This window comes from Malus sylvestris, chromosome 10 (assembly GCF_916048215.2).
Source record: "Malus sylvestris chromosome 10, drMalSylv7.2, whole genome shotgun sequence".
In the NCBI taxonomy this organism is placed as follows: domain Eukaryota; kingdom Viridiplantae; phylum Streptophyta; class Magnoliopsida; order Rosales; family Rosaceae; genus Malus; species Malus sylvestris.
The window spans coordinates 7,176,580-7,199,997 of record NC_062269.1 but is presented as its reverse complement, the minus strand read 5'-3'; the positions used below and the strand labels follow the sequence as shown (position 1 = coordinate 7,199,997).

Below are 23,418 nucleotides of genomic sequence, written 5' to 3'. Positions count from 1 at the left end.
ATAAATCATTTTGATTATTCGGTAAAATAATATATTTTGATTGGCGGGTAGCCGAAAACTAACTGTCTCCGATCATAAGCAAAACAACTTTTGATGGTAGCCAAAAAATTTGATCAATCTTCAAGCACAAATTGTCACCGGCCACGGTCAAATTTCAATTATGTTTTCTTGTGTGAGTTAATTATTTTTTACACGTATCTACATGTATACACAACAAAATTAAAAAATTTATAATTGGCCAATAGTCAAAAAATTTGATCAACCGGTCTAAAATGTAGTAGATTGAGCGGCAATCGTGTAATTATATTTTATTATAGTATTTATAGAGTTGTTTTAGTTAACGTTTCATTACACCTAAACTTTTAAAAAATGATATTTTAGCTAAAAGTTCTTTAAAAATCGGTATTTACACTAAAAAATTCCTAATTTTATTTGCTTAAATAGCAATATTTCTTTTGTTATCATTTACACTAGTATATGCTCACACACAGTGTGTGTGAAATTTTTTACTTTTGTTTTTTAAAATAAAGAAGAGAGGAAGAGGGTGAGAGAGAACATTGGAGTAGAGAGAGGGAAAAGATGTTTATTTTTTTTATGTTTTATGTTTTATTTTTTTATTTTTAATTAAAGATGATAAAATCACTTGTAGGTGAGGTTTAAATAAAAAACAACAAAATTTTATTTTGTGAAATTAAGCTACTATTGTTAATTTTTTTGTTGTGATAGAAGATAAAAATATCTTTTTACCCTCTTTTGGTTGACAAAAAAATTTCATTAATATATAGTTTAAATGACACTAAATCATTGCTTGTTTTGGCCACAAGTGTGCTACGTGAAAAACTTGAAGAAATTAAACGGCAATGATCAACTCAATGTGCAATAGTCAAGTTTAAAGACGATTTTAATTAATTTTCAAAGTTAAAAACTATATGATAAGTTAGTTCAGTTTTAAGATTATGGATAATGTTAGAGTGATCAAAATTTTAAACTAAAATTGTAGACCAAAATATAAACCAAATTTGGAAACTAAATAATCTATCACCAATAATAAATAAATACGTTAGTCAATGCTTAAAAAAACTAGATCTTCTAACATATCCATAGACTATTTATGATGTTAGTATAGAATAAGGATCATCTTTGGATCCTCTTTGTGAGGATTCTTTGGATTCGTGTATCGTATCCGTTCATCGTACATCGTGCGATTATAAATTATTTTAAATTTTATTATTTAAAATTGAACATAAATAATATCTGATAAAAACTAACCGCACGATGTACGATAAATATATACGATTTACAAATTCCTGAATCCTCACAAAGAGGAGAGATTTTTTAGGATGACCATCACACGGGATGGTACACCACATGTCACTATATAAATTGGTGGGATATATGTGTTAAAAAGTTAATAACTTAAAAAATAAAATTTTCCACAATTTACATAAAAACATATAATTCACTCGTATTCCTATCATAACTAAAAATTTCTCTACAAAAAGGTCCGGATTCATTAGTATATGCCACATTGGCAGCCAATGCGACACTTGTACACAAAACTCGTATCCGTTAATGGGGCCCAAGTTACGTGGGCTCATGTAATCAAATGTAATCAACAGCTCCTGAGATATTTTCTCCTCTCTCTACACACAAGCAACGCTCCTTCTGGTTTCGTCGGAATTCGGACTCTTCGTTGCTTGTTGAACCAGATTTCATCTCCTCTCCTTAGTCCGAATTAAGCTTCTTGCTGATCACACTTTGTTTCCTGTAATCGAGGACTTCAGATCCGCAGAGGTATTTTTCATGGCTACCTTTTCACGCACAGGCGAAGACGATAAACATATATGTGTATATATGTGTGTATATGTATGTATGCATATATATAGTTATTTATGGCGTAATGTGTATCTGAAGATGCATGTCTGTGCGGCGACTGTATTTCTGTAACGTGTATGTACTGAAAGTATTTCCTCTGTTTGTGATGGTTTGATATTTATGTATTTTCTTGCATTTCCTTCCGTATATTGACAGTAGAGTTTGCGGCTGGGATGATTCGGCGTAGCGGTTTTTGTTCGATCAAATGTGAGGTGGATGCATTGCATTGGATTGGATTGAAATTGGTGCAACAGGTAATGAAATTCTATTTTTTACAAAGAAATAGCACTTTTAATTGGATGCAAGTTAGTTATTTATTATATTGCCCACAGGAATTGGGGTTTAGGGTTTGGGCTAGTACTGAATATTAGAGTTTCTAAAGCTTTTTGGTAGATATTTACTTGAACGATTGCAAAGTTTTGGGTTTGTACATTTTTCTGCTGTGTATTAGGAATATATATATGTGTGTGTGTAGGGTAATGTTTTCTTATCATATTCATGTTATGGTGCTAGAGCCAAGAGTAATACGGTGACCAGCCCATTCAGATAGTAATATATGATGATGTAGTAAGGAGTTAGTACTAACATGTATAGTTTGGGACTGCTTCTGGAACGGCTAAAGGTGCTTTCTGCTAAGGACAAGCCCAACCATTACCAACATCATTTGGCAGAAAAACTTGATAATGATTTTGGGTCATTTGAATTTGTCTTCTAGAAAAAAGAGTTTATGAGCATAAGTTCTTCCTACAAAAGCAGTCCCAAAATGACCCTTGAATGCATCCACAAGCTTGATTGGATGTACCTTTTGAGTTTCATTTTCAACTAGGCTAGTTTAATTAATTTTTTTTTTTTTCACAAAAAAAAAATTGTTATTAATTTTTTTTTGAGAAGAAACAAACATTTTATAAAAGAAAAGAGAAATACACTGAAGTGGATAAGAAATCCACCATTTACAAGAAACAAGAAAAACTCTCAATAGGATTTGGCTACAGCAACAATAGCTAGACCTAACTCACTTTACTGCTGCTAACAAATCCCACAGTAATTGAGAAAGAGAGTAATTATTAAAATCATTTGAGACTGAAGCCCATAGGGCTGCCCAAAATTTTACTCTTCCCCAAAGTACTTCTACCCCCACACCCGAATAATCCTCAAAAATTCTTTTGTTACGCTCCAGCCAAATATTCCAAAAAACTGCCGAGACCAGACAACCCCACAAAACTTTAGCTTTCCTCCCAATTCCTAGGGCCTGAAACTTGGTGCTTAGAAGCTCGAAGCAATCCTTTGGAATGACCCAACTAGCTCTAACCTCCTGAAACAATTTCCACCACAGTTGAATCGTGTAAGAACAATGGAGAAAAATGTGGTTTACACTGTCCTCCTTAGCTTTGCACAAAATGCACCAATGTGGGGATAAACAGATAAAATGGCTTCTCCTTTGAATTTGGTCACAAGTGTTGAGCTTCCCTTTGGCCACCAGCCAGATAAGAATTTTGACCTTCGGAGGAACTTTTGATTTCCAAATCTGTGAATAGGGTGGAAAATATTGCATAATCCCATTGTTACTCAAGAAGGAACGATTGTTAATCCCATTGTTATTAATTAATCCATCTTTTGGTATAAATCAATTCTGCTCGTATTGCGGAAAGCAATTGAGGGTTTTATTTTTTAATATAAATTGGTCTGGGTTTTCAGTAATCTCTATGAAGCCTTATGGATCATGGGTATCTGTTGAATCTACCCATTGAAAATTTTGTTTGTGGATCAATAGATTGGATGCCAAATTATCCATGCTTTGGTACGAAAGTAACTCACCAACTTCTGCACTTGGTTCAAGGAATAAGTTACCATTATGTATCTAGTGTATTAAAAAGTAAAAGCAAGAATGTGATAATTCACTTTTTATTAAAGTATAAGATAATAGGTGTAGGTTTACATTAGACTTGGGCAAAGAAAACGAAAACCTGAAAAACCAACCAAACCAAGCCATTTTGGTTGGTTGGTTTGGTTGGTTAGCCAACCCCATCTAGGGGAGAAATGCTATGTTGTTGTTGTTGGTTTATAAAACCAAACCAGACAGAAGGAATCAGTTTAGTATGCGGTTTTGATTTTTACAAACGTGGGTTAACCAAACCAAACCAAACCACTTATGATAAAATATAAAATAGTACATAATACATAATACATATAATATTGTATGAAGAACACGCATAAATATTATATATATTAATATTTTATCAAACATCTTGGAGTTATGAGATTAGAAGTTTGAGACTTTTAGTTGAGTTATGAGATTAAGTATTTTCACGTTATGAACTTGTAAATTTAAGTTCCAATGTTGACAAAGATTTTTTTTTAATTGATAAGTTGACAAATTTTTTCTAATATTTACTCTGTCAATAGCTCTGAATTTTCCATTGGGTAAACATGCATGTTAAACCGCAAACTGAACCAAAGCAAACCGCAACATTGGTGACCTGATTACATTGGTTTTAGGCCATTGTGGTTCGTTTGTGGTGAAATATAGGCAAACTGAAGTATACAGATGTAAAGTTTACATCTGTATAAATACAGTGACAGTATAAGTAAAGCACAGTATGATCATTAATATCTTATTTTCCCATATGTATGTGTGTGTGTGTGTGCACGTGCGCATGTAGGTATATCTATGGGTCTGCATACCTGATTACCATATTAGTTATAGAAACTCAAGTTCTTAAGTACAGATTAAGTTTGGAAGAAGAGGTGTTTAGAAATAAAAACTTTTCTAAGTACTTGATTGTTTTAATATTAGGCATCTTTTCCCATCGAAAAGCTACACCCAGTACCTCAAGTTAAGTGAAGTACTTCGCACACAAAGCAAGGAAAATGTGCTAGAACTTCCCCATCCAGACCTACCCCCCAACCTGATAAACTCCGCAATCAGTTTTTAGAATCAACAGGTCTTCAAATCGTTCATTTGTATGCTGCCGATATCCCTTCCTTTTCCAACCACCGGATAATTCAAATTGAAGCAACTGGATGTATAAAAGAATCTAGAACATTTAATGAGTAAAATATCTCCCAGATGACTCAATTTTCTCCCATGAACTATTTATGTCACCTTTCTATACTATATTGGTATTCAAAAATATTGAAACTGATCACTAATCCAAGAACATAATATTCGGAGGACTCATAGCTCAAGGTCTAAGTTTTCTTTTGTTTATCTTGTTCTTGTGCTCTGTGCCCAGTTTGTTAACACAAAAAAAAAAAAAAAAAATATTCAAAGGACTCTTCAGACCAAGCAAGGTAGCATATGTACATTTGTAGCATGCAAAGTGAATTAAAAAATTGAAAGCAACATCTCATCTAGGAGACTTTGATAGAAATATTTACTCAGTTTTCAAGAAAAATGGAGGTAGTGAAAATTGGATTGCATCCCTTCTTATCTGGAAACTCCTAGGTCACCTTTTAGAAGATTAAATAGAGAGTTTTTTAGCACCTGTTGAATCCCAAATGTAAATAAAGATTGTTCCACACTTGTTTAGCAAATGATGATTAAGTAAATGGGTGATTAATTTATCTTCATTACCTTTTTATGCATTTAACATCATTTGGCACAAAAATTCCTCCAATATTGGGTCACCAACAACAAAGGATTATTTTGCAACTAAAGAGCTAAAATATTGATCATAGTTTCCACACAGGCAAGAATCATGGGTTAGCTTATAGTAGATTTGCTTTTTGATTGCTGCGCACTGTTTGTTTGATATTCAAAATTTAAATCAGTGGTTGAGCTTTATCTAATAGATTTCATAGAAGACCAGAAAATCGATTATTTTTAAGACATGCATTTCGTGAAATCATGGTAGAGCAGGCAGCCCCCTCTTTGATTTTAGGATAACAATAAATACCAACCATGAAGCATTTTTTCTTCAAATAAGAAGTGTTAGTAGCTTGTTTTTTTTTATGCTTGCTGCTGTTCTTGTTCATTTTATCTTTTAGGCATACCATAGAATGGCAGCAGTGAGTGGTATTCCTTCTTGAAATCCTGGGCCTCTAAAATGTGTCTTGGAAGCAGGAGTAAATCTTGAGAAGAGTGTTATACTTTTAAAGTATTAGCATGATGACCTTCTAGTTTATTAAATATGTATTGATTGCCTTTGAAGTTATTAAATATGCACTGGTTATGTTTTTTTATCATGATTACAAATAAACCAGAAAGTTACTACTTACCACATATCAACCACAAATTGGTTTTAGAAACAGTGGATATAGTTGAAGATTTTGTAGTAAAATATCTTATTCAATCATTCAGGAGGCCTGTTTTAGACTAGAGCAGTGGCTAATAATAGTAACAGTTTCAATTTGGCAAAAATTATTGAGCCAGCAATCTACTATTTGGAAGTTTCCTTTCTGGATTAAAATCATGTTGAGCAGCTTTAACGACAGTAGTGAATTGTCCTATCTGTTAGCTGTGATAGCTGAGATTGAAAAGATTGCTGCGGGAGATTTGGATCTTCCATGATTTTCAGAATTTCAGTGTAAAGGTCTTTCCTCTTAAAAATTTTCACTGCAGATGCACATAATGCACTATACGTTTTAAGGAAAACTAATGAAAAGGGCTTGAAAAGTTTTAGTTTTAATAAAAAAACCATGTTATAAGTTTTGTTTAATGATTAGTACAAGGCCCATATTAAAGTAGTCCAACTAAAAATGGCCTAACTATAATAAATTATGATTTGTCGATTTTACCCCTAACTTTTTTAGGTTGAGTTTCAAATTTTCGTCGTTAATGGAGTTCATCGTTGTTTTGCAGACCTTCTTCTTTTTCTTTGAAACAAAAATATAGATCCTTATGCTATTTAATTTATATTTTGTATTATTTCGTTGAAACGTGATCGTTGTTATTATTCATAAAGTATTTGAGGTACTGTTTTTCAATTTTTCTTCGTTAGTGGAGTTCATCGTTTGTTATTCTAGAAAAAAAATTTGAGATATGCATTTTATTTAATAATAACGACAGGTCACTGTTTATGGACTGTAAAAATAAACTATTCCTGGAATCTAAGTCACTGTTTCTGGATCCAAATGAAATAGACACACTGTTTCTTAAATGTAAGCTAAAAAAGAAATAGTGAAATTCATTGTATTTGGATTCAAAGCAAAATAAGCATCCTAATTCTTAAATATAATCAATTGATGCATGAAAGAAAAGAAACAATCAAAGGTTAAAACATAGACTGTTTCTGGATTTTGGTTCTTTTCTTTCTAGATATAGTGTTTGTTTGTGCATAGAAAAAACAAACACTGTATCTGATTTTTTTTCCACAAACATTGTTATGTTTTGGTTCTTTTCTTTTTTTTCCTATTTACAGACGTGACGTCTGACATGTAGGTACATCACCGGGACCGTAGGTCCTTATTGGATCTGATTGGAATAAAATACTAACACTATAAATTGTTTGTGGTGCAGATAAGAGGATGAAGATGAGGACGATGACGAGGAAGAGGAGGATAAGGGCACGAAAAAGGTAGACAATAGTTTTGGATGATTTTTTATTAAACTTTGAGCCATTTTGGTTAAATAACATTTTAGGATGGTTTTTGGTTAAATATTTGTTGGCCCAAACCCTTTTCATTAAAGCTCCCTATGTTTTAATTTCTCTGAGTACATCATAGAAGCCTGCAAGCCCTACTAATGCAATTAAGCCCTTACATTACAAAGATTCTAGTGGTTTGCCTCTCATTATGTGCCAAATTAATAAATCAAAGTAAATGGGTTTGCTAATGCGCTGGACATTGTGCGGACTAAATATATTAACCCATGCCTACTTGTGTTTCTGTATTATCTGTGTGGTAGTGATATAAAATGTGAACATAGTGCACACATTCTCATTGTGGTATCTCAGATCTCCTTTAATGTGTGTGGTTTTGGGTAATCTACTTCTCGGGAGTCCAACGTTTGAAATTCTGGCTTTCTGTCGCTGCACTTTCTAATGTACTACCTTTAAGTGACAAGGGAATTTACGAATGGAACTCAGGGAAATCTTTCTTTTTCACCTTCAGAATTATAACAAACTTCATATGAGTGATCTCATGTACTGCTAATCTTTAACTCAACTACAAATTGATAAACTCTTAGAAATTATAGTTAAAATTTTTTTGTTGGTTTATAAATGTTTACTAGTTATAAAAATATTTTCATCCTGTTTATAGGACATGCCTTTTTTCTTTCTTCTCATCTATTCTGTGTGTTACTCTGTTAGTCTGCGTATGTTGCTGACTCATAGTTTCAGCAGGTTGTTTATCTACAGTTATCAATACTTTGTTCTTAGAGGTACAAGGTTTATCTGAAATAATAACTGGATTGTTAAGTACTAATTGTTCATGCAAAAGATGTTTTTCTCAATATACCTGTGAATCCTCAACAAGAAGAAAAACAAAAATAAAACAATACGATAGAAGCCATATCCTGGTACAAGCAGGGTAAATACAGGTTAACTCTCTAAAGGAGAATATCTCGTTATCTTCTTAAATGTATCTTCCATGATATTGTTCCGTGTCTCCATATTTCTTATTTAACTATTTTTCCATCAGAATTTTGCTGCTAGAATTAATAAAAACATATTGGTCAGTTTGAAAGTCATCTTGTTCAAGATGTTTTATTCGTTAAAATAAAATATAGGTATAACAATTGACAATTGTTATCTGATTGGTCACAACACATATTTAATGCAGATAAAAGTTGGTCCTGACACAATTCTCTCCCATATGGTATAAACTTACACACTGGTTGTCTAATTCTTTTACAGAAATGCGAAGTTTGTTTGACAGAACATTTCGTACCAAAGCTTTTGGTCCTTCGGTTGGATACATTTACTGTAAGTATGACATTTCACTCCTAGAAGATTGGCTTTCACTGCGGTGCAAGTTGTCTGCATTCTGCATTATGACATGGTGATCCACAACTGTGAAACAGGTTTGCTAATGCAGTTGTAATCTGTTGCACAATTTGAAGAGATGTTAATAACATAATCAAAATAGTGAGCTTTGCTTATTTTTTCTTTTTGGGGGTGGGTCCATTGGAATCAATATGGTATGCTATATTACACTTCAGAGGGGTTATATATTGCTTTTGCTGGTACTTCATTGTTCTTGGGACCAGGCCCAGGCTGAGTTTGATTCTGTGGCTGGCTTAGCTGCAGATGAATGGGTGCATGCAAATCATATTCATTACTGATGCTATATGGAGGCTGGGAACTTTTGTTTCCTCGATTCACTTCCCTTGCTTCATAAACCTGAGGTTAAAATATTCTGTGTTAGTGTTTGCTGGAGAAAACATCTTTGCGTTCCCTACCCATTGCTTCTCTCTATCCTTTAGATGAATTATATTATGTGTTAAATACAAAAGTAGAGCTTAATGTGTAGATAATACCTTCTTTTGCAGTTCCTCATTCTCATTACTTATGAGGTTTAGCTTCTTATACAGTTCTATATTTTCTTGATGTATGAAAGTTTCCTGAAAATAAAGTAGAAAAACAACGGTAATTGGAAATCAATTTACCCCCAATAAAATGAATTAATATTAATCAACTGGGGGGAATTGAGCCAGCTCTTGGGCAACCTTCTGGTTCAGTTCTTTTATTTCATCATTAAATATCTGGTTCTGCAGAATAGAAAAGAAAAAAAAAATGAGTGCCATGCATGTGCTATATAAAGAAGGGAGCATGGAATTATTAAGTGAGACTATAATCAGGGCTCAGGCTTTTGATACCTTTTTTGTCCGGACACCTTTCAAACTCATCTCCAGCTGGCTTTCCAAATTCTGTAGATCTTTGGCACCAAAACCAGAAAGTTCTTCCCCCATTAACTGCCTGCATAATTTACAGAAGGTGTGTGGGTACACTTTAAACATTCTCACAAACTAATTCATATACACTGAATGTTACTTTGTGAAATGTTTTTAACAAAGTTGCATTTCAGTTGATTTAAAAACTTCGTCTCTTTTAAAAACCGCTTTAAGGAGGAAGCATAGGGAACACCCAGATCATTCAGGTTTAGGTCAATGTGTTGTTGGGCTCCATTGTGGTCCTCAGTTTTTAAGAGTTCAGAGACATTTCCTGTTTCCTTTTGTGAAGATCTCTTGAGATTGCATTTATATTTTCTATGTTGGGGCTGAGCAGCTAGATACTGATTATTTATTAATTTATTTATTATTTCTGGTAGCTTCAGTGGACTTCTTGTCCACTGCTACTGTATTTCTTCAATTGGTGCTAATTATTTGTTCTGTTTCTTATCAATAATCAAGAAACCTCGTTTCATTAGTCTTCCTCCACCTTGAAAAGGTTTTCTGGGCTGGTAGTTAGATGAACCTTTATTAGTATGATATCCTTTTGAATAAGCAACATGAAATATGCATTGTTATGTTTTGGTACTTGAATCAAATTGCTAGGCTGTGTTGAAGATTCAATATAAAGCAATGATTGTACCTGTGGCATTCTTCCAAGTACCGCAATTGTTGCCTCAAGCTTGCTGCCTCCCTTTGCCAAAACTATTTGGTATAAATTCAATAAAGGTTTTCATGCATGAAATAAGAACTAACTAGATGAGCATTTATAGGAGCACTAGAAAATGTTAGCAAATGTAAAATCATACATCAGGAGTCTGAAGCATGCATATTTTATTATTATTTTTAATTGTATTTTATTTGTTTCGAAAATACATATCTTGGGCCTCTCCACTTATCACCAATTGGTTTTGGTTGCATGTACTCACAATTTAAAGATTATAGGAACATTGGTGAACTACAAATTTCATCATAGTTTAGGGCACAATTTGGTGGTTTCTTTGCTGTTCTGTCTGGCTCTTCCAAGAATCCGTTTCAAGGAAGTCTTGCTACCATATGGTAGTAACTCGCTTTGTTCCATTTCTATTCTTATCATAGCCAATCTGAATAAAGCAAAGGCCAATGCCCGTTGACTGGTGTTTACATGAATACATCTATACCACACATGGTCGACTAGCCCGATGGACCATGCCAACTGAGAACATCATGGATGGTCCACTCAGATGGCGTATGGTTTGAGGTTTGTGACAAACGTGCATCTTATGTTGGTGAATATTATTATTCCTTGTTTGATCCCAAACGTGCATCTTATGTCTGCTTTAGAGGTTGCATTTTCACTTATTTACTAAGCTACTCGATGACGACTAATGGTACAAACTTGTTGAGAGCAGGTGTCTACATCATTCTACTGATGGAACAAACAACAACATTACCGATGACTTACCTTTATTGAAATTGAAGGATACCTGCCATGCATAGTATCCTCCGCACTAAAGGGCAAATGACGATAACATTCACCCGTTGTAAGCTGTTCAGAAGTGCTGCAATCTTGTTTGGTAAACTCTAATAGCTCCCATGTTTTACTGAAACCCTAGGATACAACCATGTCACCGTTTTCTCTTCATCGTTATTGCTGGATTTCAAAAGATATGGAAGTTGCTTGCCCACACCATTTCTATCACCATTTGTGTCCATCAACACAAAGATTTTCATTCTGCACTTGTTTCTTCAATTTTTCTTCCCATCAATCGAGGAATTCTTGTGGGAGGCCTTGATTTACATTTCCAGAAACTATACGTTACCAATAACTATGGAAATGGAAATATTCCCTTCCACCGTACTGCAATCGTACGCTGAAGTTTTTTCGTTACGTGGGGCAGGTCGAATTTCTCATTGGATCAATATATTAACTTCTTTGTTGTTTCTTCAGAATTCTGATGCCCGAAACCTTTGATTATTGAAATTTTAGCCTGGGCAGGATTACCAGGTTGTCTATCTTTTCGTAAATATAAAGCCCTCTAATTGAATATGAGTTGGAATAGTTTGAAACTGCTGGTTCAAGACAAACGAACTATTATTCAATGGAATTTTTCTTAAGGTTGGATCCTTAAACTGTTGGTACCATCAAAGCTTCAGCACCAACATACTTTCTTTTGGACTATTGTTATTTTCTTCTGCAAATGCAAATGAATATGCATTAGCTTAAGGCATTGCCTCATTGAAGTGGACTATTGTACACAAGATAAGTTTAGCTTGCCCTGGCATTGCATCTTTGTTTTCCTTTTATCTACAACCCCTCAAAGACAGGCTTCATTGTTAACTCCACATGTTCACGTTTGTTTTCTTCCCACCACAATTTCAGGTTGGTTTGGCGTTCCAAGGATGTTAAATGGTTCCTTTGAGTACCGTGGCTATTTTAGATGGCTACATTCTTTTGAAGAGTGGTTGAGATACGGGTAGTTCTCTTCTCTTCTCATAAGAAACAATATAATCTGGGCTTTACTCAGGTACTTTCTTAAGTAGCATCCCTGAAAGGAAAGTGCTATCCTTGCCTAAGTAATATAGAAGAGAGCCCCTTGAAGAGAATTCGAATCGTAATATCAACTTGTAGACTTGTGTTTCTATTTGCTAGAACTTCAGTTTATCTTTTAACAAGTTATCTAAACTTAACTAATGTCAGCTGTATCATATATGAGAAAGAAGCTTTCCCAGAGCAGTCTATTGATCATGCAAATCATTAGTGAAACTCATATCCCTTTCCCTCATTGTGTCGTAGTATTAGTATTTTAAATTAAACCTTCAACCAGGAAGAATGACTAGTTTGCATGGTATACCTTATAACTTCATTAAACACCGCATTTCACCTGAGTCCGTTGAAGGACAAGGTCAATAACACAAATCCCTTCTTACGTGTTTCATTTCCTATCTGGACTTGATTATTGTCAGCGTCGCAAGAACATGTACCTGTATTTCCTGAATGATCTTGTATTTCCAGGCATCGGATTGTTTTTCCTTTTGCGATCCACTACTCTTCCGACCTAAGGCCTCGTTTGGCAGCTCGGACTGTACTGGGTATTTCTGTCGGATATGATAAATAGTCATCGGATAGTACTGACTAAATTAATCGGGCGTTTGGTGCAGTATCGGATTAATGATCGTATTATTTATACTGTGTTTGGTATTATACCAGATAAGAGAAATCAAATTTAAAATAAAATTAAAAAAAATTGAAATCATCTTTTTTTTTTCGCAAATCTCTCTGCACCCCCCAAACTCCCTCCCTCTCTCTCAGTCGCAGATCTCTCTGCACCCCCCCCCCCCCCCCCCCAAAAAACCCAGTTTGATGATTACTGGAAAAGAAAAAGAATAGAAAAAAACAAAGTTGTCAAATGCAGGAAGAACCCAGCAGCCACAAAGTTGTCCCAAATCTCTCCGTCCCACCCCCAAATCGCCCAAATCCATCAACAAAATCAGGGAACAATTAAGCTAAAAACTCATAAAACATCTCCAGTCCTATAATTCTCTACAATTCCTAGAGAAACCCAATTCGAAAAGTTAGCGTTTTGCAGCTCGAGTTCTGAGAATTCTGCAGAAAGAAAGAGTTGGGTTGCTGGGAGCGGCGGAGGAGATGTGGAGGTTCGGGGGTCGGTGTTATTGGGGAAGGAAGGAGCGGCGGAGCAATGGGGGGACGAAGGAGGGGGACGAAGTGAGCCAGGAGAGTGCTGTGAGAGAGAGGGGGACGAAGTGAGCGAGAGAGATAACCCGACTAAATTATACGGAGGTTTTGGTTGGGATAAATAAGCGGGTGGGAGGAGTATAAAATGAGTGGGCCCGGATTAAATAATCCGGTGCTTATTTAATACGAAGTTCACCAAACATCTGTTTCGTACTATTAATACTATCCGGTGGTCTTATACGGCGTGCCAAACGAGGCCTTGTGTTCTCACTTTTTGATAATTTATTTCAGGCTTTCATTCTCATGTGTTTTAGGCCTTTGGAAAATGGTGCAATTGTTTGATTTCTCCAGCCACTTAGCAGGTTTGTCAATGTATTTAGCCTGTTTTCCTTATAATCCTTTATGAGTTAGGTGCCAAGAATGCATTGAAGAGGATAGAGCTCTACGATTGTCTCAGAAGTTTTGTAGTGACAACTGGTGGTAATATCCGAGTCGTAATTTCTATATTTCTAGGCATACATGTCCCTTCCGTAATGTTATTTCAGACTATCTAGACTAATTCTATCATGTACTTTTCCGTACAGTTAAATTCGTGACTAAGAAAGACTACTTTCTTGCTATTTCTATGTTTGCTTTTCTATAATCTCTCCAAAAGATGTAATGCAACATTGCTCAGGAGTCAGGAGGGATTATGTTTGCTAATGTTTGTTACCATGCATAGGCAAAACCATAGAGCTACGGAATTGAAGAAGTGCTATGTATGCATAGGCATTAAGTAGAGCATAGAAAACTTTATGAAAGCAATTCTGGCTAGCATGTACTCATTGTCGACGAAGTTTATTGCTTAATGTTTGGCAGTATTTGATATAGATATAATGCCTCTATACATGCAGGTATTCAGCAGAAAGAAAATTGGAGTGGTTACCTTGACTTCTGCAGCAGGATTCAGCAGTTGATGATGCTCTGCTTTCAGTTTGTTGAAACGATCGACAACTGATTTCATGCTGATACGAAATTCATAGCGTTATGGTCGTTAGATGCAAAAATCATGTACGTTCTGAATATTCTATAGGTTTTGGTTTTATGTCCTTCCCTTTTTCAATGGATATACACACATTTATATGTTTCTGGACCAATGTGATTGCTTTAGTGTTGATGCAAGTAAAATTCCTACAATTTTGTGCATTAAAAGACACAAGGCAAATGTAAGAAAGAAAGTGCAATTGATTTGTACCATATGTGTTCAAGTGACTAAAGTAAAGTAAAAATCCGTATAATCTTTTTAATTATTGTTTTAAACAAGTTTATCAAGCATTTAGGGGATACTTGTAATCTTTGTTAACATTTGTTTTAATCGGGTTTACAGAAATCCGTAAACCCGTTTTTTCTATGCAGACAATGCTGCAGGAGGGGCAAATGTTTAGCAACTTGAGCTATAAGTTCCTTTATGTATTAAGGAATCTGGCAATACTTTTTCATGGTGTTACATATTTTGGTTCATTTCAATCGCTGAAATGATAATATTTGTTTAGTGATATTTTTCTTCCCGCCAATAAAAGAGGCCCTACGTTAAAACCCCCCTCCATTATTTGATTAAAAAGAAAGAGAAGTCATCCTATGTCAAATCTGAGGTGATTGCCAAATCCAGTAACTAGGTCATTGATCTACTAGCGTACTACTCAAGTGAGAATCTGGTTTCTTAGTTTTTGAGCAAACAATATTATCTACACTAAGGGAATGAGGTGAGCTTAGCCTCATAATGTGCTAGCAATAATGTGGTTCAAATTCGTCTTTGGTAAGAATCAAACCTAAGACTTATCATTTACAAGTGAAGATGAATGCTATTAGACTGTAATATAAGTGGCCCGGTTTCATAGTTTGTAGCCTTAAAATGAGCTAATTGAAACCCTACCTCAATTACCGAAATTCATTTCTCCTCTTATTTTTGTACCCTTAAAACCCTAATCCTAGCCTTGTCAATAAATCTCCCGCAGACACTCATTTCTACTCAATCATCATCTTTGGTAACTCTAGGGAGCCTTAAAACCCTATCCCCAACTTAACGAAGAGATCTGATGAAAACTTCAGTAACCATTGCAAGAGTGGACACAAACCCTCCTCAATAATGGCTCCGTCTAACTCCATTCAATTAGACTGTAACGTACATGAAAGTGTTGGAGGCATATATATATATATATATATATATATATATATATATATATACACACACAGAGAGCTTAAGAGGAGGGATCCCCATTTTTTGAAAAAAATGGGGATTAGGTGTGGGGCCCACTTCACATCAAATTTCAACGATCCGAACCGTCTATTTTGTTAGTCTCGATTCATAGATCATCCTTGCAAAAATTCAATTCAATCCGAAACCATTTGCCTATTTAATTATCAATATCAAATTTCATATTTTCTTATATAACAAAGTATTCGTTCATTTCCTTGAACCCAATTAGATGTCTTAAACATTTCCAATTTAGCTAATATTTTGCAAGGATGATCTATGAATCGAAACTAACAAAATAGACGGTTCGGATAGTTGAAATTAGATGTGAAGTGGGCCCCACACCTAATCCCCATTTTTTTTCAAAAAATGGGGATCCCTCCCCTTAAGCTCTCTGTATATATATATATATATATATATATAGGAATTGCTTAAGGGGAGGGATCCCCATTTTTTCAAAAAAATGGGGACACGCTCCCCACCGTTGGATTTGAATTAAATGAAATCCTGTGGTTGAGATTCTATGGCCTGTGTTTTAATCTCAACCACACAATTTCATTAAAGTCAATCTAACGGTGGGGAGCGTGTCCCCATTTTTTTTGAAAAAATGGGGATCCCTCCCCTTAAGCTCCCTGTATATATATATAGGGTAGTGCTATCCACACACTTCTTTTACTTCTCACACACTCCTCTCAATTTTCGACTATCGGCCGAATGAATTGAAGATCAATAGCTAAAAATTAATAAGGGTGTGCGAGAGGTAAAAATTAGTGTGTGAATGGCCAAATCCCCTATAAGCTGATGTGGGGCTGTCATACAAAGCAAGATGACTAGGGAACAAAATGGCTACATTTCAAGAATTAAGTTTCCCTCTTGGCAAAGAACAATACTTATCCTAGTAGATATAAGATAAACCAACATAAAAATGCCGAGAGAGATTTGAACTTGCATGCATAATTCTCTCTAGTCAATGTGGCTACACCCACGTATGCATCATAATCCTTATGTTAAGGTAGAAAATCCTAAGACGTTACTAAGAAGAAACAACTAGTTTTGACGTTGATGCTGAAACCAATGCCAATGCAAATTCCAAAATCAATACCAATGAAAATGCGAACCGATGAAACAAAACAAAAATGAAAACAGCCCAAAACTAGGGAAAGAGAAATAGCAAAAAACCAAGAAAAGTTGAGGCCAACCAAAGTGCATTTCTTATTCCATTCAGTAAGGGCTTAATTGGATAAATAGTCTCTGTGGTGATAGGGTAGTTGGAAGATAACTCATAATGGGGGTGTATTCAATTGGGAATTTGAGAGATTTTAATGGATTTATAAAGCTATGGATTCTTATGGAGTTTAACTGATTTGTAGAGATTCCATGTAAAATTTTGATTCAATTCCCTCGAAATCTCAGGGGGAGAGGTGAGATTTGTGGACGCTTAAAATACACTACAAAATCTCTCTAATTCCCTCTAATTCCTCAACTTTTCCAAATTCTTTAAATTCAAATTCTAATTGAATACACCTGTAATGGTACAAACTTCTTTAATATTCTAATTAAATACATCCGAATTTCTAAGGATTTTAATAAACTATCTTAAAATCCTGATTGAATACACATTGAATTTCAGAGAATCACTTAAAATCTTGATTGAATACCCCTAGATTCATTAAAAGAATTAATATATCTCAAAATCTCAATTGAATACACATTCATAAGATTTAAGCTCATGTAGTGAAGTCTGTTAGTATTTAGGCCTAAAATTTGAAATTTCGTCAACTATTTTTTAATTGTTAGCACATGAGCCTCACATGTGAGGCTATAAAAATATAAAGTTAGCCTCACATGCTAACAATTAACGGAGAGTTCTATTTTAGCCTCATATGTATGACTCACGTACTACTAATTAATGGAGAGTTGACAGAATTTTCAATTTTGGACCTAAATTGTAAATCCTAATAGACTCTACCACAAGATAGCTTAAATCTTAATTTTATTTTTACCACAAGAACTATCTTCCGAAGAAAATTGAGTGCGACTTCCGTACATTAGTCTGATGCTTCCCTTAATTCCACCATCTCTTGGAATTTTGAATCCTCCGTTTCTTTCAAGATTATTATTTTTTTTGTTTGGCTCATTTGAGGCTCTACTAGCAAATTAACCAAGATACCATTCCCCTCAAATCAAGTATTCTATCGTTTCAATAAGTTTTGACAAATGAATGACAAGTTTCGCTTCTGGCACATTGATTTGGTGTCCGTGGCTTATTTGCCTTTGACCATGGCTGGAAAGTTCAAGCACTTATTAGGTGATTGAGGACTTATAGTTTCTGTATTATTCATTTCATTTGTTGAACCATTGGAGATGGAAAATGATTTAAAGGCTTGCAATATTTTACAGAAGCTACAATATTTCATGAGGCTTTGTCCCTCTTAAATGAATCAACAATTTTCACAAAAACAACTAGCTCCTGAAGATGAATTATTTAGCTAGTAATGTTGGAGATACGTTCATATTAAACTGACTAGTTATAATATTTTTTGAATCATTTTCACACTATCAAATTATAGCTAGTAATGTTAGAGATTCTCTAGCATTATTGATATAGCCTATAGCCTGCTGGGCAACTCTCAAAATTTTGTTTAACGCTTACAAAATTGCACGATCCAATATAGATAAAACTTCAGAGTAACAAAATATAACCTAATATAACCACAATATCATGTTTCAACTAAATCTTTGTTCTGATAAGTACAAACACTCTTCCTTCACTTGATTAAGGCACTGAACTGAACGAAGATAAAACAATGGTGAAGAAATCATTCACGTCAAATTGCTAAAGGTTCTCTTCACAAGCGAGCATTCAATAGGCTACAACAACCAAGTGCCGCTGAACATTATGAAGTCATCGTGGACGGAGATAAGAAAAGAAATCGGTTTTTAACATGGAGATTAGGTATATATAGAGAAGTAAACTATCTTCCCACATCATCGCTGTTGATCAAGTTGTCAAAATGTCACAAATGAGTCTGCGAACGATGAGGGCACTTAAAAAGTAAGTTTGTCCATGTTTATGGTATTAAAGTGTATTTGTCGACGATATAAACGTAGCTACGATTTAATAGCATGAATTAACACGGTTGTGCTATTCCAGTTGGAGGAGGTATGATCAAGTAAACTTCATCTAAGAACTTTGTCATTGTAAGAACTACTGACAAATCAATGAGGAGACAACACAACACATCTTATGCAACACAATGAATCTTAAGGACGTAAAAGTAAGGAGAAGCATGCATGGGGTTGCTGAATACTTATTAACTTTTTAACATATATATTCCATCATTTGTATAGTGACACGTGATGTACCATCCCGTGTACTGGTCATACTGAAAAATCTATCCTCCTCGTGCATGCCTTAGACCTTTAAAGTGTCATAAACTCTATCTCTCCCCCCCTTCCCCCCCCCCCCCCCCCCAAAAAAACAACTGCGAAAGAGAAAACGGACTAATTATTGAGAGAGACATACACACGCACACGCGCACACCTCAAAATCCCCTCTTCATTGAACATTACTAAAGAACTAAATTTAATGTAATTTGAATCATGCATTCACTCCATCCTGTCTCTATTTATCATTATATGCAAATAGTCAGCTCTTGCCTATATATATGATAATTGAATCCTTTATATAGCACACTGTGAGAAGCATTCATAAGTAAATACTTTTATCTGTAACCTGTTTTTCGTTGGAAGTTTTTAAAGGCAATTTCGTATCAGAGATAATATAACTTTCTGAATTACTATGCAAAAAGACAAGGGAAAGTTATACACAATCATGACCTAAGACAGGAAGCAACCACATAGCCAAATAACATCTTCGGGTAAGTAATTCCACACGCTTTATACAGATTCATAAAAAAGGACGCTACAGCTGATATATGTTGTCTGAACTAGTCCAATAACAAGTCCACCTCAAATCCTATGCTAGAACATACAGCATATATCAACATCGATACATAAATTCTACTAAGTCAGCTTGGAAAATTAAAGACAAAATATAGAACAAGTAGTTATAGTTCCAGTGCAAACTCAGTCCAACAAAATAGTTCACAGGCAACATATATATATATATATATAGAGAGAGAGAGAGAGAGAGAGAGAGAGAGAGAGAGATCTAACCTAGTGCTAGCATAATCGTAAAGCCTGCCGGTGGTAGAGAAGATAATCAGTCCAACCTCAGCATCACAAAGGATTGATAGCTCCTTAGCCTTCTTAAGCAACCCATTTCTTCTCTTCGAAAAGGTCACTTGCCTGCTCGTCGAATTGTCAATCCTTCGAATCACAATTTTTCCTCTCCCCATACCTTCTCTACTAGATCGGTAGATCCATAGAGAAATTACATTAGTTACTCATATTCAATAAAATTTTTCTATTCAACTGAATTGATTATCAAAACCTAAAGCAAATAAGACCAAAATCATTTCAGAAATAACAGTACTATGAAGCAAAACGAGATCATCAACAAGAACCAAGAAAATCCAAAAGAACAAAGATCATCGTACTTATCCCAAAAAAGAAGTCTTTTTCCTAAAAAATAAAGGTGTAGAGAGCTTACTTAGAAGATTAAACAGGCTATGGAGAAAACAGTTGCAACCTCCCTCGCTCTTTCCTTAATTTTTTTCAGATGTAACCTCTAACTAAAATGTATAAATACTTTATATGGAATGCCACAAAAGTAGAAACCCTGTTTTTTTATGGAAACATGGTATGGAAACCGCCTAGAGGTAATGGTCTGGACCCGAAAGCCCACTCGGTAGAGTAGAGGAAGTCCACTCTACTCGCTTTTTGAGGCCGACATTTTGTCGGGTGATCAAACAAAGCCTGTTGACCAGCAGGAGGGAATCAGAATGGGCACGCGTAAGAAGAAGCGAGCGAGTGTTGGCGAGTGTAAATGAAAAGCGTGGGGAATTGGGAATCCTCGGACTGTCAGATAGGCCCGGGATTCGTGGTGTGTGTTAGTGCACAAATGATGGGAGAGGGTGACGTATAGGTGATTGACACGTGTTGTTTGGGAAACCAAGGGCGCTCTCTTCCTTTTTGGGAGGGGGTTTTGGCTTTCTCAATATTATATATATAGGGAAAATTTGAAAAAGGTCTAATTTTATAGTCTATGCCCACATTTTGTTCTTGTTTCATAAAAATATATTCAGGGACTTATGTTTATTTTAGTATTTGAATTGAGTAAAATAAATATTGGTGGAAATTATTTTCTCAAAATTAATATGTAATTTTTATTATTGTGATTGGATTTTATATCTTTTAATTGGTAATTACATGTACGCTCAGATTGTCGTGTGTGTATATTGGTCAATTGTTGATTTATGTGAATTCTATGTAGCTGAACTATTGGCAACCATTTAGTGTGTGAAGGGTGATTTGAAATAAAGATGTAAGCAAAAGTTTATTTTGTTCTCTATGTTTATTATATATGTACCAACTTAAAGAAAGTTTGCACACTTAATTAGGTTATATGTATATGTTTGGGTTTCTTAAGTTTAACTTTTTTTTTCTTCTTCTGAATAATAGTTCAAGCAAAGGCTAGAGTTGATAATCAACTAATTTTTTCTGAACAAACAATATTATCTACACTAAGGGGTGAGGAAGCGGGCTAAGCCTCATAATGGGCTAACAATAATGTGGTTCAAATTTACCTTTAACGATAATCATACCTAAGACTTCTCACTTACAAGTGTAGAGGAATACCACTAGACCATAATACTAATTATTCTTAAGTGATGATGAAAGAACACCACCCCCGCATCCCTATTAAGCCGACAGTCCGGAACAAGAGCCCCATCACCTTGACAATTGAGTCCATCCCATCACCTGAGAAGTTCACTCAACCTCAGTTTAAGTCGTTTCGTGAAGATTCAAATCCAGAATACCACATTATGTACTATCGAAATGCCATGGCGTTATACAATAACAATGACACCTGGATGTGCAAGATGTTCCCATCCACACTAGAAGGACCTACCATGTGATGGTTCTTGGTGTTGCCAGCTAGATCCATCAATTGCTTCGAGAGCCTGGTTGACCTTTTGACCAACACTTTCTCAGTGTACCGCGATGTCCGCAAACGTCACGAGGCCATGTTCAGAATGACTTCTTAGTCCAAGGCTGAAAATCTTAGGGCTTACCTGAAGCGTTTTCATGTTGAAGCTGAGTAGATAAGCTGGATGATAGGTTGTACCCCATGACGTTCAAACAAAGCCTCTATGTTCATTCACCTCTCTCCTAGAAGCTGAACAAAAGAAAATATGACTACGCTACCCTGGCAGAGTGCTTCAACCTGGCAGATGACCTCACGAACTGGGATAATAAAACCTTGAAGATAGTCATTGATCAGGACTATACCAAAAAGACTGATTGAAGGATGAACGACTAGATATTCCTCTCCCTTCTCCACGTCAGATAGACAAAATGGGGCATCGGGACAGGCAAGCTCCACCAAGCCAAAGCAATACACCGCTTTGAACACTATTGTCAACAACATTCTCCACAACATCAAGGACAAACCCTACCTCCGACGTCCAAAATCGCTTCCCGAGCACCTAGCAAACAAAAATCTGAATGAATATTGCTCTTTTCACCAGAGTATCGGCCATGAATCTCAGAATTTCTATACACTGAGAGACCACATTGAGGAATTGCTAGATCAGGGACATTGTTGAAAGCACGTTAGGGGCAAGGCAAGAAATGAAGATTCAGCCGAACCAAAGGATAGAGATAGGTATGATAAGCGTAATAACGATGAAGATTCACACCCAGCGAAGAAACCCACTCTCAACATCAACTGTATTTACAGAGGGCGGCAGATCAATGCTAAGAAGAACAGTCCCCATCACTCTAAGATGGACCGTCCACGCAGACGACTCCAGATCAATTAGAGGAGCAAAATCTGAACTACACGCGATCTGATTCCCTTCCTAGGGATATGTAGGCTTTCTATTCCAGGCTCAATCGCAACGCCACCATTTGCGTGAAGACAAGTGTATGTATAACTCATCTCTTTAACACCACGCCGTAGCCTGCTCATAAAAAATGATCCATGCATGATGTAATACTTAATTGCCTATGTTATATCATCTTTTCTTATAACTACACCAGTGATTTGATTTTTCCTCCCAGATATATGTAGGCAATCCTCCAACCTGATAAACTCAACAATCAGTTATTAGAGTCAACAGGTCTTCAAATCGTTCATTTGAATGTTGCCCGATATCCCTTCCTATTCCAACCACCAGATAATTCAAACTGAAGCAACCATATGTATAAAAGAATCTAGAATATTTAATGAATAAATTTTCTCCCATGAACTATTTATGTCACCTTTCTATATTGGTATTCAAAAATATCAAAACTGATCACTAATAAAAAAACATAGTATTCGGAACACTCATAGCTTTACAGTTTAAGTTTTCTTTTGCTCAGCTTGTTCTTGGGTTTGTACCCAATTTGTTAGACAAAATATAAGAAATATTCAAATGACTCTTCAAACCAAGCAAGATAACAAATGTTCATTTGTAGCATGTAAAGTGAATTAAAAAAAAAAAAAGAACAACATCTCATTTGGAAGAATTTGATAGAAATACTTAGTTTTCAAGAGAAATGGAGGTAGTGAAAATTGGATTGCGTCCATTCTTATCTGGAAACTGATAGGCCACCTTTTAGAAGATTAAGCAAAGAATTTGTTAACATCTGTTGAACCACAAATGTAAATAAAGATCGTTCTGCATCTGT

General features: G+C 35.3%; 1 protein-coding gene and 1 long non-coding RNA gene across 10 annotated transcripts; one reads left to right on the top strand and one right to left on the bottom strand.

The window, feature by feature from the left end:
* The first annotated feature begins 1,611 nt into the window (after positions 1–1,611).
* LOC126585496 (uncharacterized) lies at positions 1,612–14,967 on the top strand. 8 transcript variants are annotated; one of them, XR_007610538.1, is made up of 8 exons: positions 1,612–1,794; positions 2,032–2,129; positions 7,334–7,391; positions 8,673–8,839; positions 10,645–10,946; positions 11,098–12,162; positions 13,674–13,744; positions 14,276–14,663. It is a non-coding gene; the product is annotated as an uncharacterized LOC126585496 (long non-coding RNA). The 8 variants fall into 8 exon arrangements; XR_007610539.1 differs by having other exon boundaries at positions 10,645–11,262; positions 11,637–12,162; XR_007610536.1 differs by adding an exon at positions 14,778–14,967 and having other exon boundaries at positions 1,613–1,794; positions 10,645–12,162; positions 14,276–14,432.
* LOC126585487 (MADS-box transcription factor 23-like) lies at positions 8,492–20,371 on the bottom strand. 2 transcript variants are annotated; one of them, XM_050249936.1, is made up of 9 exons: positions 20,231–20,371; positions 19,795–19,983; positions 14,308–14,386; positions 10,350–10,411; positions 9,635–9,734; positions 9,485–9,526; positions 9,296–9,379; positions 8,971–9,158; positions 8,492–8,860 (listed from the first exon to the last, which is right to left on the bottom strand). In XM_050249936.1, the coding sequence occupies exons 2-9, from the start codon at positions 19,974–19,976 to the stop codon at positions 8,845–8,847; spliced, it is 753 nt and encodes a 250-aa protein (XP_050105893.1). In that variant the 5' UTR covers positions 19,977–19,983; positions 20,231–20,371; the 3' UTR covers positions 8,492–8,844. The 2 variants fall into 2 exon arrangements, with proteins under 2 accessions (XP_050105893.1, XP_050105892.1); XM_050249935.1 differs by having other exon boundaries at positions 19,795–19,986; positions 20,231–20,348.
* Positions 20,372–23,418: the final 3,047 nt, after the last annotated feature.